The 20093-nt window shown below is 37.6% G+C and overlaps 3 protein-coding genes across 3 annotated transcripts; all 3 read right to left on the reverse strand.

Annotated features, from left to right (window-relative positions):
- Positions 1-13597: 13597 nt before the first annotated feature.
- LOC128555850 (uncharacterized) lies at positions 13598-15246 on the reverse strand. The gene is made up of 2 exons (XM_053539612.1): positions 15178-15246; positions 13598-14755 (listed from the first exon to the last, which is right to left on the reverse strand). The coding sequence occupies exons 1-2, from the start codon at positions 15244-15246 to the stop codon at positions 13598-13600; spliced, it is 1227 nt and encodes a 408-aa protein (XP_053395587.1).
- Positions 15247-16529: 1283 nt separating this feature from the next.
- LOC128555851 (uncharacterized) lies at positions 16530-17492 on the reverse strand. The gene has a single exon (XM_053539613.1). It carries the CDS (start codon positions 17490-17492, stop codon positions 16530-16532), a length of 963 nt encoding a protein of 320 aa, XP_053395588.1.
- A 447-nt stretch (positions 17493-17939) lies between these two features.
- Positions 17940-18413, reverse strand: LOC128555852 (uncharacterized). Its single transcript, XM_053539614.1, has one exon. The coding sequence runs from the start codon at positions 18411-18413 to the stop codon at positions 17940-17942; it is 474 nt and encodes a 157-aa protein (XP_053395589.1).
- Positions 18414-20093: the final 1680 nt, after the last annotated feature.

A 20093-nucleotide genomic window follows, 5' to 3' on the forward strand; every position in this document is an offset into this window, starting at 1 on the left:
GCTTTATCTCAAAAGACTTTGTCAAAATATGAACTGGTACGAAATATTAACCCAGATTTCTCAGTCAAAAAGGGCCATAATTCAGCCAAAATCCTTGATGGAGTTATGTACTCTTGCCTATAACTGGACATGGTGATGGTAACCAAGTGTTGAAAGTTTCAAAGCTTTATCTCAAAAGACTTTGTCAAAATATGAACTAGTACGAAAAACTTAACCATGATTTCTAAGTCAAAAGGGGCCATAATTCAGTCAAAATCCTTGATGGAGTTATGTGCTCTTGCCTATAACTGGACATGGTGATGGTAAACAAGTGCTGAAAGTTTCAAAGCTTTATCTCAAAAGACTTTGTCAAGATGTGGACTGGTACGAAATATTAACCCAGATTTCTAAGTCAAAAAGGGCCATAATTCAGCCAAAATCCTTGATGGAGTTATGTGCTCTTGCCTATAACTGGACATGGTGATGGTAAACAAGTGTTGAAAGTTCCAAAGCTTTATCTCAAAAGACTTTGTCAAAATATGAACTGGTACGAAAAACTTAACCATGATTTCTAAGTCAAAAGGGGCCATAATTCAGCCAAAATCCTTGATGGAGTTATGTGCTCTTGCCTATAACTGGCCATGATGATGGTAAACAAGTGTTGAAAGTTTCAAAGCTTTATCTCAAAAGACTTTGTCAAAATGTGGACTGGTACGAAAAACTTAACCCAAGGTGTGACGCCGACGCCAATGCCGACGCCGACGCCAAAGCCGTGGTGAGTAGGATAGCTCTACTTATTCTTTGAACAGTCGAGCTAAAAATTAAAAATTTGATGTGAATCTCCTGACAATATGCACATGTCCAGCTAATGCTGATGATTTATAATAAGTTTCACTTGGATTGGATGGAAACAGTAAGAGTTATCTGAGTACACAAAGTTCAAGTGTAGTTGTAGTATTGCAAAGCCCAAAAAGGGTCATAACTAATGAAAAACCAAATCAGAGGTGAAAGCGAAAAAATATAACCATATCCACTTGTCTTGTTGATGTTGATGACATGTATTATTAGGTTATTTAACATTGTTCTGTACAATACGGAGATATATTTGGACTCGTACCCAGCTGAGAAAACCATATTAGACGGGCTCGTTTTTTTTTATTTGTTCTTTTTATTCTGTATCTATCTTATCTTAGTTTAAATTAAAAATGTTTCACTGAATATTGTATTCCTGCCTTTTCTGTATTTTCCCAGCTTGGTACGAGTGCAAATATATATTATACAGAACAAGAGCTGTCAGTGGTCAGCGCGCTCGACTATTCTCAGTGCTTGACAGTATAATAAAAGCAATGAGTAAAACTTTAACATTACAATAAGCATATTCTAAGTCAAAAGGGGGCCATAATTCAGTCAAAATGCTTGATAGAGTTGCCTCCTCCTTTTTACAGACTGGGGTCATGATGGTAAACAAGTATGCAAAATATGAAAGCAATATCTCAATGGACTTTGAAAATATCTGGGGTGGTACGCAAACTTTAACATTTATTCTAAGTCGAAAAGGGGCCATAATTCAGTCAAAATGCTTGATAGAGTTGCCTCCTCCTTTTTACAGACTGAGGTCAAGATGTTGAACAAGTATGCAAAATATGAAAGCAATATCTCAATGGACTTTGAAAATATTTGGGGTGGTACGCAAACTTTAACATTTGTGTGACGCTCACGCTCACGCTGACGCTAACGCCGATGCTGACACTCAAGCCGACGCCAGGGCAAGTAGGATAGCTCCCCTATTCTTTGAATAGTCGAACTAAAAATGTTAGGCCTTAAATAACCTTTTTATTCTATATTTATTTCACTTCATACATAATATACGTAATTCATTGAATGTTGTTTTTCTGCGCATCAGTATTAAAACAATTATATTGTGCAACCTCCCTACAACAACCATTTGGCGATTTGGGTGGTTTATAATACTTGGCTGAGGTATTATGCTCACAAACATTGCCAGCAAGTTTGGTGAAGATTGGATGAAAACTGTTCAATTTAAGAGAGCGGACAAGGCTAAATTCCCCGTTTTTCGAGTAATTCAAGGACCATAATCCAAGAGTGCCTGGTACAATTTGGCTGGTTATCGAAACTGGCCGAGATGTTATGCCCACAATCATCGTCAGCAAGTTTGGTGAAGATCCGATGAAAACAGAATTAGAGAGCGGACATGCTTTGGATGCTGACCGCCCATTGGCTGCCATTCATAATCTTCTCCATTTTGTTTCTTAACAGTGAAATAAAAACTTCTGAGGTAGCTATTCAGACAGTCACGGCTGATATCTTCCAATTTCTTAGTTTCGTCCGAACAGCTTCTTTTACCCACTTTTCAAATATTCCAACATCTGATGATGTTTTTTACTGTATTTTTTAGGTTTTTGATTATTACTGAATGTGTTAATATCTTAATCAGATAGCACTGTCATCACTTGAATTGTTTTTGTGTGTTGTACAAAAAAAACAAAAAACAAGAGCTGTCTCCATAGGATGACACATGCCCCCGATGGCACTTTGAATGAATAGTTATGGCCGATGTTAGAGTTTAGGACCTTTGACCTACGGAGCTGGGTCTTGCGCGCCACACGTCGTCTTACTGTGTCACACATTCATGCATAGTTATTTTAAAATCCATGCATGAATGACAAAGATATGGACTGGACATGCCCATCAATGCACTATCATGAAAAATGACCTTTAACGTCTTAGTGTGACCTTGACCTTTGAGCTACGGACCTGGGTCTTGCGTGTGACACGTCGTCTTACTGTGGTACACATTCATGCCAAGTTATATGAAAATCCATCCATCGATGACAAAGATATGGACCGGACACGCCCATCAATGCACTATCCTTTAACGTCTAAGTGTGATCTTGACCTTTGAGCTATGAACCTGGGTCTTGCGCACGACACGTCGTCTTACTGTGGTACACATTCATGCCAAGTTATCTGAAAATCCATCCATCGATGACAAAGATATGGGCCGGACACGCCCATCAATGCACTATCCATTAACGTCTAAGTGTGACCTTGACCTTTGAGCTACGGACCTGGGTCTTGCGCGTGACATGTTGTCTTACTGTGGTACACATTTATGCCAAGTTATTTGAAAATCCATTCATCGATGACAAAGATATGGACCGGACACGCCCATCAATGCACTATCCTTTAACGTCTAAGTGTGACCTTGACCTTTGAGCTACGGATCTGGGTCTTGGCGCGACATGTCATCTTACTGTGGTACACATTCATGCCTAGTTATTTGAAAATATATCCATCGATGACAAAGATATGGACCAGACACGCCCATCAATGCACTATCCTTTAACGTCTAAGTGTGACCTTGACCTTTAAGCTACGGACCTGGGTCTTGCGCGCAACATGTCATCTCACTGTGGTACACATTCATGCCAAGTTATTTGAAAATCCATCCATCGATGACAAAGATATGGGCCGGACACGCCCATCAATGCACTATCCTTTAACGTCTAAGTGTGACCTTGACCTTTAAGCTACGGACCTGGGTCTTGCGCGTGACACGTCGTCTTACTGTGGTACACATTCATGCCAAGTTATTTGAAAATCCATCCATCGATGACAAAGATATGGACTGGACACGAAAATTGCGGACGGACCGACAGACAGACAGACTGACAGACGGTTCAAAAACTATATGCCTCCCTTCGGGGGCATAAAAAAGCATATTAATTAAATCCTGATTTCAAACTCTGTACATAGAGCACCTACCTCATCTGTGTCGGGCTTTATGTTTAACATGGGACTGTTGAACCATCCAAATACAGACAATACAGGATTTTTTGTATGCACATGCGTCCAAATATCGTAATATATTGTACGGTCACTTGTTGCAAATGAACGTTTGCGACTGAATAGATAGATAGAATAACTAGTTTTATTTGAATGTGACCTAAAATGATAGAGTTCAGTAAACAAGATACAGACACAGTTGTAATATGAGCCGTACCATGTGAAAACCAACATAGTGCGTCTGCGACCTGAAATGGATCCAGACCAGCCTGCACATCCACGCAGTCTGGTCTAGATCTATGCTGTTCACTTTCAAAAGCTATAATTGCAATTAGAGAAACTGTTAGCAAACAGCATGGATCCATGCTGGTCAAAAACACACTATGCTGGTTTTCTCATGGCACGGCTCAATTATAATTGAGGTAAAAGAAGGCAATGTGTATTAAATTTAAAGATTAATATTTGGACAAAGAACTCCTGATAGAAAATGTTTATCTAATATGAAATTATCAACATGATCATGAACATGATGTTGATAATGTATCCCAAGTTTCATTTGAAATGAATGGAAACTTAATTGATCTTTATACATGTGGAGAGCAGTACACGCTTAGTCCTGAAGTTAAGCCAGAACATGTGCAATTATACCTGCAAACTTTAATTTTTATTATTTCTTTATCACGACACTTGATGAAAAATAAAACAAGAGGGCCATGATGGCACTATATCACTCACCTGTTATCATTGTACTTGAGGACAAGAAGGCCCTCAAAAAAAATATCTAAGTCCAAAGGACAGGAACAACAAACGGAATTTAACCAAAAAGAAAAAAAAAATTCTTACAAGGTCCAGATATGTCAAAGTACACCTAAAATTTGGAGGTACCATCCATGTTGTACCACAGAAAAGTGGTCTCGGTTTTTCCCTACGGCCAATAATAAAAAAGTTACTAAAAATAAGCTATTTATAGTAAAGTAAAATGGAAGTAATTAAAAAAAAATATTGTAAGTGAACAAAAGAAGGATTTGCCAAATAAATCTGTTGACATAAATGAAATTTCAGGTCAGTATCTTCATTAGTTATGGAGATATACCCATTTTGATTTGAAACAAGGCAGTCTGAAAGACAGCTAAATCCCCCGCCACTGCTATGGATAGTGAAAGGGTAAACCTTTGATTTTAGCTGTGACCTTGACCTTGAACTGACATGGCTGACTCATGAATTCTGCACAACGTCTTGATGAGGTGATCATTTGACCCAAGTTTCATGAAAATCCTTCAAGGGGTTAAGGAGATACAGAGCTGAAACCTTTGACCTTCAGTTGTGACCTTGACCTTGAGTTGACATGGCTGACTCATGAGTTCTTGATGAGGTGATCAGTTGACCCAAGTTTGATGAAAATCCTTCAAGGGGTTTAGGAGATCTACAGAGTGGACACCAAATGGAAGGCTCAAACCTTCAACCCTTAGTTGTGACCTTGACCTTGAGCTGGCATGGTTGACTCATAATTTCTGCACATCGTTCTGATGAGGTAATCATTTGACCCAAGTTTATAAAATTCCTTCAAGGGGTTTAGGAGATATAGAGCGGACACAAAATGGAAGGCTCAAACCTTTGACCTTCAGTTGTGACCTTGACCTTGAGCCGACATGGCTGACTCATAAGTTCTGCACATCGCCTTGATGAGATTATTGTTTGACCCAAGTTTGATGAAAATCCTTCAAGGGGTTTGGGAGATATAGAGCGGACACAAAATGGAAGGCTCAAACCTTTGACCCTAAGTTGTGACCTTGACCTTGAGCCAGCATGACTGACTCATGGATTCTGCACATCGTCTTGATGAGGTGGTCATTTGACCAAAGTTTTATAAAATTCCTTCAAGGGGTTTAAGAGCTATAGAGCGGACACAAAATGGAAGACTCAAACCTTTGACCTCGAGTTGTGACCTTGACCTTGAGCCGGCATGGCTGACTCATGGCTTCTGCACATCGTCTTGATGAGGTGATCACTTGACCCAAGTTTTATAAAATTCCTTCAAGGGGTTTAGGAGATATAGAGCGGACACAAAATGGCAGGCTCAAACCTTTGACCTTGAGTTGTGACCTTGACCTTGAACCGACAAGGCTGACTCATGGGTTCTGCACATCGTCTTGATGAGGTGATCATTTGACCCAGTTTAGGAGATATGGACCGGACACGATTTTGTTACGGACAGAAGGACGGAGGGAAGGACGGACGCAGACCATTCCTATAATCCCTCCGCCACGGCTGGGGATTAATAAAGGGAGGTAATTTGACATAAAATCAGTCCATAGTTATCGACCCTGATTGTCTCAGTCCAACTAATAACAATAGTGAAATTTCAAATAAGTCCTATAAGTACTTACTGATATAAATCCATTTTGATTACAATCAGAGGAGGTAATCAGATATAAAATAACTCTGGAACTACGATTGGATCTGATTTGTCATGAAATCCAAGATTTATTGTTGAACATATTTTAGAAGTTTGTATCAAATAAAACCATAAATGAAGTCTCTATATGGCTGCAAAAGCCAAAATAGCCAATTTTGGACCTTTAAGGGGCCATAACTCTGCAACCCATGATGGAATCTGGCCAGTTCAACAAAGGAACCAATATCTTTTGGCGATACAAATTCTGTGCAAGTTTGGTTAAAATCAAGTCATAAATGAAGCTGCTATTGTGCAGACAAGGTCATAATAGCTAATTTTGGCCCTTTCAGGGGCCATAACTCTGGAACCCTGGCCCTTTCAGGGCCCATAACTCTGGAAACCATTATGGGATCTGGCCGGTTTAAAAAAGGAACCGAGATCTTATGGTGACACAAGTTTTGTGCAAGTTTGATTAAATTCAAATCATAAATGAAGCTGCTATTGTGCAGACAAGGTCAAAATAGCTATTTCTGGCCCTTTCAGGGCCCATAACTCTGGAACCCATAATGGAACTTCGCCAGTTGAAGAAAGGAACCAAGATCTTATGGTGATACAAGTTGTGTGCAAGTTTGGTTAAAATAAAATCAAAAATGAAGCTGCTATTGTGCAGGCAAGGTCAAAATAGCTAATTCTGGCCCTTTCAGGGGCCATAACTCTGGAACCCTTATTGGAATCTGGCCAGTCCAAGAAAGGAACCAAGATCTTATGGTGATAAAAGTTGTGTGCCAGTTTGGTAAAAATCAAGTTATAAATAAAGCTGCTATTGTGCAGACAAGGTCAAGATAGCTAATTTTGGCCCTTTCAGGGGCCATAACTCTGGAACCCATAATGGGATCTGGCCAGTTCAAGAAAGGAACCGAGATCTTATGGTGATACAAGTTGTGTGCAAGTTTGGTTAAAATAAAATCATAAATGAAGCTGCTATTGTGCAGACAAGGTCAAAATAGCTAATTCTGGCCCTTTCAGGGGCCATAACTCTGGAACCCATAATGGAATCTGGCCAGTTCAAGAAAGGAACCAAGATCTTATGGTGATACAAGTTGTGTGCAAGTTTGGTAAAAATCAAATCATAAATAAAGCTGCTATTATGCAGACAAGGTCAAAATAGCTAATTTTGGCCCTTTCAGGGGCCATAACTCTGGAACCCATAATGGGATCTGACCAGTTCAAGAAAGGAACCGTGATCTTATGGTGATACAAGTTGTGTGCAAGTTTGGTTAAAATAAAATCATAAATGAAACCACTATCGTGCAGACAAGAAATTGTTGACGCATGCACGGACTGACGACGGAAGACGGACGAAGGGTGATCACAAAAGCTCACCTTGTCACTATGTGACAGGTGAGCTAACAACTGATTTCATTATTCTTTGGAAAGCATATGTTACAAACATTAACTTGCCTTCTTGAATTAAATGCTAATGAACCAGTCTGTTTTCAAGCTTGTCTGTCTGTCTGTGCATTATTAACAAATGTTAAAATTGTAATATCGCCTGACATATATTTATAGGTTATTAGCTTTGTATCGGGAAAAATGCATGAGTTCTTCAGTGGAAAAACTGCGCGATTTTAGGAGCGTAATATTCTTCCACTGAAGAACGAGTGCATATTTCCCGATGCAAAGATAATGACCTTCTTATTACATACGCATCTACACGTATAAATTTAATGTAAATATCATAAACTTGTTCAATAGCCTGAATATGACTGACAATACTGAACTAAATAGAAACAAGAAATGCCTTTAAAAAGCCAAATGGCGTAGAGGTAATAATGTTTGGCGCATTAAAAATTCTTCAATAGCCTGAATATGACTGACAATACTGAACTAAATAGAAACAAGAAATGCCTTTAAAAAGACAAATGGCGTAGAGGTAATAATGTTTGGCGCATTAAAAATTCAGAATTAAACAGAATGTACAGACAGAAAGTATTTAGACATGCATATACCAACACATTAATCATTTGCAAATATTCTAAGGCGTAAAAAAAAAATTGTTTGTTTCCGGTATCCGGACCTACCCTTTATATTTGGCCCGACCCTAAACGTTTTTATGACCTTAGAGAATATTTTTTTCAACTTTTTAACAAAAAGATGCAAAACTGCACTTTTTATGTTTTAAACATGGCCAGTGATGTTAGAAATCAACTTACTGATGTTCTAGAGGCATGACCCCCTTATCTGTAATCATTTTTTGACAAAAAAATAATTTCTGAAAAGTCTCCCTTAATAAAAAAAATTTCCGACCTACCTATCCTAATTTTTTTGAGCATGTTACCAGAAACAAAGAATTTTTTTTTTAGGCCCAAGCAGCAAATTTAAATAATCTAGAGGCAATCTGACTAAAGTACTTGATCTTCTAAACAAAGATCTGAGAACGACCCATTCACATTCGTCTTCTGTATATTTTGGATTTCCATTATTGCTATTTTTATGTTATCCAATCAGACGACTTGTTCGATTGTCAAAGAGTAAGAAAAATATGCAGTTATTCCATGACTCGAACCCGGGACCTCTCGCTTACAAAGCAAGTGGCCTACCGACTGAGCTAACCGGCTATCTGATACATTACGACATAAGAATTGTAAATATCAAAAGTCAATGCTACAGGTAGATTTGCAAGATGTTGTAAGCTAGGCTCTGATTGGCTAGTGAAAGGGCCGTCAGAACGAGGCAATGAATAGGTCGTTTTCAGATCCTATGCGTAGCGTAATAGGAGATGTACTTTAGTCAGATTGATCAAGAGGTATCCTTTCAGTGATAGGTCAAAATGATTTGACGTCCTGGGCTGATTCTGAAATAATTTTGTGTTGGGTCAGAATCCCCCATAAGTAACCTACTAGTGAATATGTCGACCAGTGTACAATTAGTTGGACTGGAAAAGGCTAAAGCAGTTGACATGAAAATAAAACCCTAGCTTTTAAATCACTAGTGACCCCCATAACTCTAATTACTTGATTAAGTTCTTAGTTAAGGTATTAGATCACTAATACAGAACCTCCTTTTTGAAGAGTATTCTATTCCTACCACAAACCTACTTTTACTGCAATTCTTAGGAGGGCGTAGGTTCAAGCCCTACTGGGACCAATTTTTTTTTTCCTTACTTTCCTTTTTTTAGCTCCACTATTCGGAGAATAGGGGGGCTATACTACTCGCCCCGGTGTCGGCGTCGGCGTGAACCTTTTTGGTTACAGTTTTTTGGCAATTTTTGTTTTTCTGTCATATCTTTGTTACTATTGCTTATATCTTACTGTAACTTCACATAAACATTGTCCAGTATACAAACAAAGTATGTGTAGGGGTTGAGCCCATTATACCCAAGGTCAAGGTCACCAAGGTGTTATACTTGAGTTAATTTTAAGGTTAAAGTTTTTCGGCAACCTTTGTTTTTCTGTCATATCTTTGTTACTATTGCTTATATCTTACTGTAACTTTACATAAACATTGTCCAGTATACAAAGTATGTACAGGGACTGGGCCCATTTTATCCAAGCTCAAGGTCACCAAGGTCTTATACTTAGGTTATTTTTAAGGTTAAAGTTTTTCGGCAACCTTTGTTTTTCTGTCATAACTTTGTTACTTTTGCTTATATCTTACTGTAAGTTCTCATAAACATTGTCCAGCATACAAACATAGTATATGCAGGTGTAAGTAAGATCCAGCAAAGAAACAATAAAATGCGTTGTGTCAGTTTGTATCTGTATTCTAAATCTCTTGATAGCATACATAACAATAACAACATATCATAACGTCGGAAGTGACGTTGACGTCATAAACGCGGTAAGACGTAACGTGCATATTAACGTAATTAACACTACAATATTTTGAACGTATCTAGCTCGCGGACATACTGGGGGGGGGGGGGGGGGGGTGCGAAATGTTAGATAATGCTCATGTAATGTGTAAACTGTAAGTCTTAGCTAGGAAAATAATTATTAAATGCTTAAGTTAACAAATGTAAAGTCTCTGATATTACATGCAAACTAAAAAATGCGAAAGTCCATAATTTCAGGTATTAGCATCATGTAAATACCAGTTAAAGTCACTATGATTTATACGCGTTATTTCACAAGAACCTATTAAAACTAACAGAATAATCCATCATATTAAAGTAGTCTAAATCAACTATATTGAAACATTCTCACATCGTATCAGTGTCATTTTTCACAAATGATGTATATCACATCTACAGTTCTGTAACTTCCAAAGGGTAGAGTTTTACTATTGGTCTATTAGTAGTACCATTGTCTGTTCTAATTTTCGCTGACCGAACCAGTCCATCTCTACCGGGCACGAGTTCTTCTATGACTGGCAACTTCCATTGTGCACGTGGAACTTCATCATGAACTTGTACAACGTCGCCTACCGCTATGGATTGTTTGTTCCGCCCTGATGTACGATGTTGCTCTCGGATAGCGGTAAGATATTCGTGTCTCCATCGTTTCCGGAAGTTGTTTATCAGTTTTATCTGGATCTTTTTTTCTTTTTTTGGAACCACGTTTAAGGCCCGTTTATTCATCACAAAATTTACATTTATATTTCAATATGTAACATATACAACATTAAAATATTCACATATTACATATAACATTCAAAGATTTCTCCTACTTTTAACATATATAACATTCAAAGATTAACATGTACATGTCTTTTTCTAGAAAAAACGTAGTTCAACTTTACTTTAAAAGGAAAAAGAAACCTCTTTAATAAGTACTATCAGGTTATTGAAACACACAAAAGAAGTACATAGAAAGAAGAAATGATTAAGCTGTATTGATTATTCTAAATAATTGAAAAACAATTTACTAATCTAATGGCAACAGATTATAATATTAAATGTTGATTAAGTATGTGGACTGACAATAAAAAGCTGTACAACTGCCCAGTTATCTCTTTCTATTTCTTTTATATTGGTGCTTCTGTATACTTGCCAGGCACAATTCAAATAACCTTTTAAACCATAAAAACTTTCTACAATCTCTTTTCTTTTACAAGCGAAAATATATTTCTTAATTTGTAAGAACAAAACGTAAAATTTTTTAATTTTTTTTTCACAATTTCCTATAATAAAGTTTTCTGCTCTTATTTGAACAGTTATTCCATTATTCAATAAAACATTTTTCACTTCTTGCAATAAATTTTGAATACAAGTACAAGACCAGAACAGATGTATAATTGTTTCTTCCTCTTCTTTACAAAATGTACAAATATTATCAGTTACAATATTCATATGATATAATAAAGACTTAGTACCAATAATTCTGTGGAGTATTCGTAATTGTAACCACTGAATGTAAGAATCTCTTGTCATGAGAAATACAGATTTATAGGCATACTTCCATTCAATATTATTAAAACATTGGTTCCATTTAACTTGACTAGTAGGTATATCATTGTTTGCAATCAGTACATTATACACATGCTTATTTGCCATATTTGAAAATAAAACTTTTGAAACATAACAAGAAACAACCGGTCCATAGCAACTACAATTACCACTTTTTCTAATATTACATGTTCTTAAATAGGATTTTATAGTACTTTTTAAACCTTCATAAAATTCAAAATTTAACCTTTTACCAATACACTGTTCTAAGTAAGATATATCTACAAATTCACCTGTGTCTGATATTAAATCTTTAACAAATCTAAAACCTCTATCAAACATACTTTTATCAAATACACCTTTGTTACCAATTTTAAAACAGCTGTTATAAAATAATGGCATTGCAAGAAGTTCATCTACAGTTTCAACAGGCATCTTATCCATATAAGAGATAAAACTTCTTAACACATCACACCAGAATTTGTTTCCTAACCTTTTCATTATATTTTCGCAATACAAATTTCCAAGATTAACAATTCTATGTAAGTCAAATATTGATTTTAACAACACATAACACTTTCCAGTTCCATTAAAAGCTTTTCTTATCCATGACATTTTCATACTATGTTCATATTTATAAATATCCACCATTTTTAGCCCTCCTTCTTCATAATTTTTGACAACAACAGAGCACTTTATTTTATATGGGCCATTCCATACAAAGTCATATAACAATTTGTTTAATTATCCATAAATATTTTAGGTGGTGTTGGCAAAATTATAAACAAATTTGTAAAGAGAGGAACTAACAATGATTTTACAACAGTAATTTTTCCAATAGGAGTAAGTAATCTTCTGTTCCAGTAGGATATCATCCTTTTAACATTTTCTAACTAATCATTGAAATTAAGCATTATCTATTATCAAGATCTACATCAAAAATAATACCAAGTACTTTAAACCTTGTAGTACCCCAAGATAGTTTGTAACTTTGTCTTTATAGATCGGGTACTGTATTTCATTGCACCTATCCAAATAACATTAGTCTTCTCAAATTAACTTTTAGACCAGAATAAAATGAAAATTCATGTAGCATATCTAGGGTAGCACGTAAAGACTCTTCCGAGCCATCCAACAAGAGTGAAGAATCATCAGCAAATTGAGATATTTTATACTCAACTTCATCAATAGTTATACCTTTTATTTTCTCAGAATTTCTTATTTTAATAGCAATTATTTCGGCACACAATATAAAAATATAAGGACTAATTGGATCTCCTTGGCAGCAGCCTCGTTCTACTTTGAAGAAATCTGATAGGAATCCATTAAGTTGTACTGAAGTCATAGTATTATGTAGAAACAATCTAAGCCATTCCTTGAATGTGGTTCCAAAATTAAAAAAATTGAAAGCTTTTCAATGAAATTAAAGGATAATGTATCAAATGCTTTCTCATAATCTACTGTAATTAATAGTCCAGGAATCTTTCTTTCTTCTTTTATTTTCATTATATCATACAGTAGCCTAATATTTTCTCCTATGTATCTACCCTGTAAAAAACCAGTCTGGTCATGATTTATTAGTTTTGGTAATACAGACTTCAGTCTATTTGCAATAGATCCAGAGGCTAACTTATAGATAACATTTAACAATGTAAGAGGTCTGAGGTTTTTTAAAAAATCTCTGGGTTTATTTTCTTTTGGGATACATGTTATTATTCCTTGTTTCTGAGTAACAGATAGGGAACCAATAGTAAATGCATAATTAATAGATCTTACAACAAAATGACCAAGTTTCATCCAAAAAACTTTTAAAAATTCTACAGTAAATCCATCTGAACCTGGAGACTTATCATTTTTCATTTTTTTCAGGGTGTTGAGCATTTCACTATAAGTTAATAGACCTTCTAAACTATCTGCTTCTTCTCTAGACAACTTCTTTACAGTAATATCTTTTAAGTCATTTTCTATATCATACAACTTTTCTAAAACATTTTTAGAATACATATTTTTATAAAAAGAACAAGCTTCATTTAAAATATCTGGATCTTGGCTTGTTTATTAATGTTACGGTGTTCACCAAGGATTGAACTTGGGACTGTTTCATCTTTAGGGTCGTGATATGGTAATGTTATAATGTGTCTGCCATATAGAAGATGTGCTGGTGTGAGTGGTTCTGGATTCATACCGGAAGAGACGTATGTTAGTGGCCGGTCATGCAAAACAGCTTCTATTTCGGTAACTACCGTCTGTAGCATGTCGAAGTTAACGTAAGAATGACCAAGAGTCTTCTTCACTGCTGTCTTGGTGAGCCTGATTAATCTCTCCCACCAGCCGCCAAACCATGGAGCGCGCTTGGGTATGAACTTCCACGTGGTACCTTGACTGGTAAGGGCATCTTGTACTTTCCGCGACTCGAACAGACGTCTTATATGGTTAGAAGCAGCCACGAATGTTGAAGCGTTGTCGGAGATCATGACGTGTGGTAGAGATTTCCGGCTGGTGAATCTCCTAAAAGCTTGAAGAAAGGATTCTTCGGATAAATCTCGGACGACTTCTAAGTGAACCGCTCGTGTGGATGCACATGTAAATAAACAAATATATGCCTTTTCTTCAGTTTCATTCTTACTTCTGACGTACAGTGCGCCTGTGAAGTCGACACTTGTTACTGTGAAGGGTACTGTATCTTCTACTCTACATCTGGGTAAGGGAGGTGGATCAGGGAATGCATATGACTTCCCAGTTACCTTTCTGCACATGACACATTTTCGAATGATTGTCTTTACACATTGAAGAATAGCTGGGATCCAGAACTTCTGGCGAATGTAAATGATAGTAGAATCAACGCCCGCATGTAACACTCTCTGGTGGCAATCTGGTGCTAACAGGTAAGGAAATTTCGAACTCTCGGCCAGTGGCGCGTTGTGAATTCTACCTCCACAGTGGACTCCACCATCATTGTCGATGAATAATCTTAGTTGCTTGACAAGTTCTGAGCGTGATTTACTGGATCTCGTGTTGATGATTTCTTCCTGGTAAGTAATGGTTTGACAGTTTAAAAGCCATGTTCTCTCTGCGTGTGTAAGTTCACTGTAGGACCAGGGTTCAAGTCGTCTGCTAGAATGTCTACAGTTATGTATAAATCTCATGACGTATGCTGTTACACGTAAAGCTTCTGGTATGTGCTCAATCTGTTGATATTAATAACTTGATGAATGCCGGAGGTAAACGCTGGTTCCATAGGTATAGTCGTGGGATTAGCACCGAAAGTGTCGTGCAAAGTTGTGAGTACTGAAGCTTCATTCGTACTCCATGTAGGCCAATTTGAAGGGTCGTTGATCCACGGTGGTCCATTCAGGCAACTTTCGTTCTCTGCATATTGCTTAGCTGTAATTCCACGGGTAAGTAGATCAGCGGGGTTTGAGTTGGTGGGGCAGTATTTCCATTTGCTGTTCTTTGTAAGTTCTTTCACTTCATTAACTCTGTTTTGGACAAATCGTGGTAAGCGTTTAGCTGTTTCCAACCAGTATAAAACGATTTGGCTATCTGACCAGAAGTAAACATCTGTGTGCTGAAGTGTCTTCTGTATGTGGTTCGCTAATCAAGCACCAACTGTAGCTGCCATTAGTTCTAGTCGTGGTAACGTAAGTTTCTTAAGTGGTGCTACACGATTCTTCGACATGATAAGTGATGATTGTTGTCCCTTGCAGAGGTATGCTGCAGCACTATATGAAGACTGGCTTGCGTCTACGAAAACATGTAGGGTGAGGGGTAAAGTGTCTGCTCCTTTCTGAGATTTCTCGTCAGCGGCAGGGATTTCAAAGTAACATCGTCTGTATTTGGTTGTTGATATGGTATTCAAGTCATTCACAAGGTTTTCCCATCTATGTTATATGTCAGCTGGTAACTGAATATCCCAGTCGAATTTCTCTTCCCAAATGTGTTGTAACATAATTTTAGCATTTACTGTAACCGGACTAAGCAGACCTAGCGGATCATATAATTTTGACGTTTGTCGTAAAATTTCACGTTTTGTTGTAATGGCTCTGATTGGTATATGTGTTGTTTGAAACATCAGCATATCTGTTTCTGCATTCCATCGCATACCAAGTATCTTTGTGATATTGTCTGTGTCTAAAACATTGTTTGTTGCGGCTAAGTTTCGTAGACGTTGGCTGTTAGAATTCCATGAGCATAGATTGAAGTTAGCAGACGACAGCAGAACGCGCGCATCCTGGAAGTAAGCAAGCGTCTGGTTCTCATCTTCAAAACTTGACAGGATGTTGTCTACATACAAGTCTCGTTTCAAAATGTTACTGACCCATACATCACTGTGGCTTTCTAGATGTTTCAAGAGTGTCGAATTTAGAATAAATGGGGAACATGTTGCGCCGAAAAGAACTGCCTTGAACCTGTATGTGGTCAAAGTACTGTCGGGATCATTGGGATCGCTCAGCCATAAAAACCTCATGACATCTCTGTCTTCTTCTGCTAATTGTATCTGGAGAAAGGCTTTTTCTATGTCGGAAGATAAGGCATATTTGTGTAACCGGAAACGCATCAAGATGTGGGTAATGTCATTGAGTTCAGGAGGGGTCGATTTTAGACAATCATTAAGACTGGGCTGGCCATGTGACTGACGACAACTACAGTCATATACTATGCGTATCGGTGTAGTAGCAGAATCTTTCTTAACTCCGTGGTGCGGGATGTAGTCTATCTGGTGTTGTGGTATGATAGTTTCATCAACCTTCTCAATAAAACCTCTAGTCTCCTGATCTTTGATAATGTCTCCATATTTCTGTTAGATTTGTGGGTCTTGACGTAGACGCTTGATGACATTTTCAGTATGTTTCCTCGTTATGTCATAATTAGTGGGTAAAGTCTCATGATCATCCTTTTAGTAGTTTTGCTGAATAACGTCCATTGCTATAGGTTATAGAATCCCACAGGTAATCCTCTTGATCAGTAGACGTAGACTTCATTTTCTGAAATTCCTAGAGTCTCAAGCCTCCAAAATCTCTCAAGATCACAGGGGTCTGTTGGTGACGTAAGAACGTTAAGCATGTGATGCATGGGTCTTCCTTGTGTGGAAACCGGAAGTTGCTTGTATGTGGATACTGGAAGCGGACCTGACAGAAGATATCCAATTCTTGACTGTACCGCAGTTGGACCGTTACCTTGGAACACTCTATCTTGAACAATTTTCCAATATGAATCTGCACCAATCAGCAACGATATCTCAAATTCTTTGTCATTTGTAACTGGATGAGCAAGTTTCAAACCGCGTAAATATGGTAAAGATGAAATGTTCTGATTCACATTGCATAACGGAACGGCTATTTTTGGAACAAACAACACTTCTATGTCTATTTTTTCTTTATCGTCTGTAATAAGAGAAATAGTCCCCTTGGTCATGTTTCGAACTCGCTGGCTGGTATCACCGAAATGTACTACCTCACTTCCGGTCTGGGGAAGATGTAACTTTTCTGCCAACACTTCAGTAATAAAGGAACGCTGAGCTCCCTCATCAAAATGAATGTTTGTCTCTACAGAAACACTGGAAGAACATAACTGGGCAACAACTGTCTTGAGTAGTATATCCGGTCTGGAGTCAGTTGTTGAGGGTAGAGTTGTTGTATCGGGTTGGGATACGACGTCGGACATAGCTGGTACTGTGAAACTTGCAGCGTCGGGATTTAATGAAGATTGCTTGAAATGTTTATCACATATACTAGAATGATGTTTGCGCTGACAGTGACGACATCTGTTTGTGGAACGGCACGACGATACTTGATGTTTCCGTAAACAGTTAAAACACAGATGTTCCTTTTTCACTATAGCAATGCGCGACTCGTATGACGTGACCTTTGTGCACTCGTTTGGAGAATGTTCATCTTTACAGAAGGGGCATACTTTTTTTGTCATTTTTCTTGTAATGATCGTTTTTATGTCTGTGGCTGAGTTGTTTCGGCTTTGGTCAGGTTCCAGCAAAGAATAACGCTGTAGGTTTGTGTGCTTCCGACACTTCACGTGTTTCACCTGCTTCCAGAAAAGAAATTTCTTTGGATAAAGATAATCTCAAGTCTTGTAAATTCCAACTCTGACTACCATATTTAGGTGCCATGTTTCGTTTGATCTCACCAGGTAATTTTTCCAACACTATTGGTACAAGTAAATTACCGTATGATTCTTGCGATTGTCCGAGGGATTCCAATCCTCTAATAAAAGTTTCCATTTTATCATAAAAATATTGTAAACTCACCACACTGTTGTCAGGTTTTGCAAGTTCCAACAAAGACTACATGTACGTATGAATAATCTTCTGAGACTTACCGAAACACTCTCTGAGTAGACTCACTGCCTTGGAATAGTTTAAGTATTCGTCAAAGGAAATCCGTCTATACATTGTGAAGCTGTACCTTGAAGCAAAGATTTCAGATAGTTGAACTTCTGAACATCCGACAACGAAGCATTTAGATGAACCGATGACTCAAAAGAGTCCCAGAAAGTTTGCCAGGTTGTTAGATCTCCATCAAAGGTAGGTAAAGTCAGTTTCGAAAGCTTGTGTTGAAAAAAAGTACTCGAAACTGCATGACGTGGTAATGCTGGGTTTTCTTCATTATCCAAGGAACTATTGTTTGTAAAGTCTTGACTATGCTTGCGAGAAGTGTCACGTAATTTCTGAATTCTGAGATCTAAGTCATATGAATACTCTTCACTTTCTACAATTTCAGTTTCAATTTCTGCGACATCACACTGGTTTACTATCTTCTCATTCAGTCCTTTGATTATCTCAGCTTTCTCTGTCAAATAGTCTATCAACGACATAAATTCAAGTGGTGACATATCATCAGTTATACTGTCTAATTTCCTCTGTACAACGCTGCCCTGACCTTGAGTTGTGACCTTGACTTTGAGCCGACAAGGCTGACCCATGTGTTCTGCACATTGTCTTGATGAGGTGATCATTTGACCCAAGTTTCATGAAAATCCTTCAGGGAGTTTAGAAGATATAGAGCGGACACAAAATGGAAGGCTCAAAACCTTTGACCCTAAGTTGTGACCTTGACCTTGAGCCGGCATGGCTGACTCATGGGTTCTGCACATTGTCTTGATGAGGTGATCATTTGACCCAAGTTTTATAAAATTCCTTCAAGGGGTTTAGGAGATATAGAGCGGACACAAAATGGAGGCTGAAACCTTTGACCTTGAATTGTGACCTTGACCTTGAACCGACAAGGCTGACTCATGGGTTCTGCACATCGTCTTGATGAGGTGATCATTTGACCCAAGTTTCATGAAAATCCTTCAAGGGGTTTAGGAGATATGGACCGGACATGATTTTGTTACGGACAGAAGGACGGACGTTCAAACGCAACGGTATTTATGTGACACCCCCACTGTTCTCTCTATTGTTCTATCAGTCACATAAAAAGAAAAAGGTCACATAAACAGAATGGAATGAATGACATCAAAGAGAAAGTACCGTTATGAAGTCACTTAACCATTATTTCGCGGGCACGGAAGGACGGACGGACAGACGGAAGCAGACCATTCCTATAATCCCTCCGCCATAGCGGGGGATTAAAAAAACAAAAAAAAAACAAACTTAAAGCAAAAATCAAACATTTGCAGATTGGGATACCTTCAATAAATGTTGAAATCTTCTCGACTGAAAGTTCAAGGCCTAGGCTTTTGATATTCAGTATGTAGCATTGCCTTGTGGCTCTCTAACAAGATTGTTCAAATTATGCCCCTGGGGTGAAAAGAGGCCCCGCCCCGAGGGTCACATAATTTTTATATGAGTTATATAGAAAAGAATACTTCAAAAATTATCTGATCATATTTCCTAGACTGTTTTATTATAATTACCTTATGACCTCAAGTAATTAGGAGTCACTTGACTGTAACCTTGACCTACTGACCTACTTTCTTGTTTTTTAAGATACAGCCATGAAATTTGGATGACATGTACAGTTCTGCACACCGATCTTAAAACTGAATTTCAGTGACCATGAATGTGACCTACTGACCTACTTTCTTGTTTTTTTAAGATACAGCTTTGAAATTTGGATGACATGTATATTTTTGCACGCCAATCTTTAAACAGACTTTCAGTGATCATCAGTGTGACCTACTGATCTACTTTCTTGTTTTCTAAGCTACAGCAAAATGATTTGGACCACCTGTAATATTTTTATACAGATTTCAAAAGTAATCTTGCATAATATTTACCTTGACCCACTCTCCTAATTTTCTTGTTTTTAAAGCTTTAGCTAAGAAATTTATTCAAGCAAACAACTCTACACAGGTGAGCGATATAGGGCCATTATGGCCCTCTTGTTTGTTTGTTGTTTTTTTTTGCTTTGTGTTTTACGCCGCTTTCAACAATATTTCAGTCATATCGTGGCGGTCAGTTAATACACCTTTCTTGGGCATGCTTGACCTATGTAAGCAAGTATTAATAAAAAATTATTCTGATTTTAGGTATTGCATCGTGAGTTTTGAAGACCTATAATCAAAAAT

This window comes from Mercenaria mercenaria, chromosome 3 (assembly GCF_021730395.1).
Source record: "Mercenaria mercenaria strain notata chromosome 3, MADL_Memer_1, whole genome shotgun sequence".
NCBI lineage: Eukaryota > Metazoa > Mollusca > Bivalvia > Venerida > Veneridae > Mercenaria > Mercenaria mercenaria.

Coding starts and splice junctions, on each gene's coding strand:
- LOC128555850 (XM_053539612.1), bottom strand. CDS start 15,246: ATGTCGAAGAATCGTGTAGCACCACTTAAGAAACTTACGTTACCACGA. Junction 14,756..15,177: donor TAGAACTAATGGCAGCTACA/GTTGGTGCTTGA, acceptor TAATATCAACAG/ATTGAGCACATACCAGAAGC.
- LOC128555851 (XM_053539613.1), bottom strand. CDS start 17,492: ATGACAAAAAAAGTATGCCCCTTCTGTAAAGATGAACATTCTCCAAAC.
- LOC128555852 (XM_053539614.1), bottom strand. CDS start 18,413: ATGTCACCACTTGAATTTATGTCGTTGATAGACTATTTGACAGAGAAA.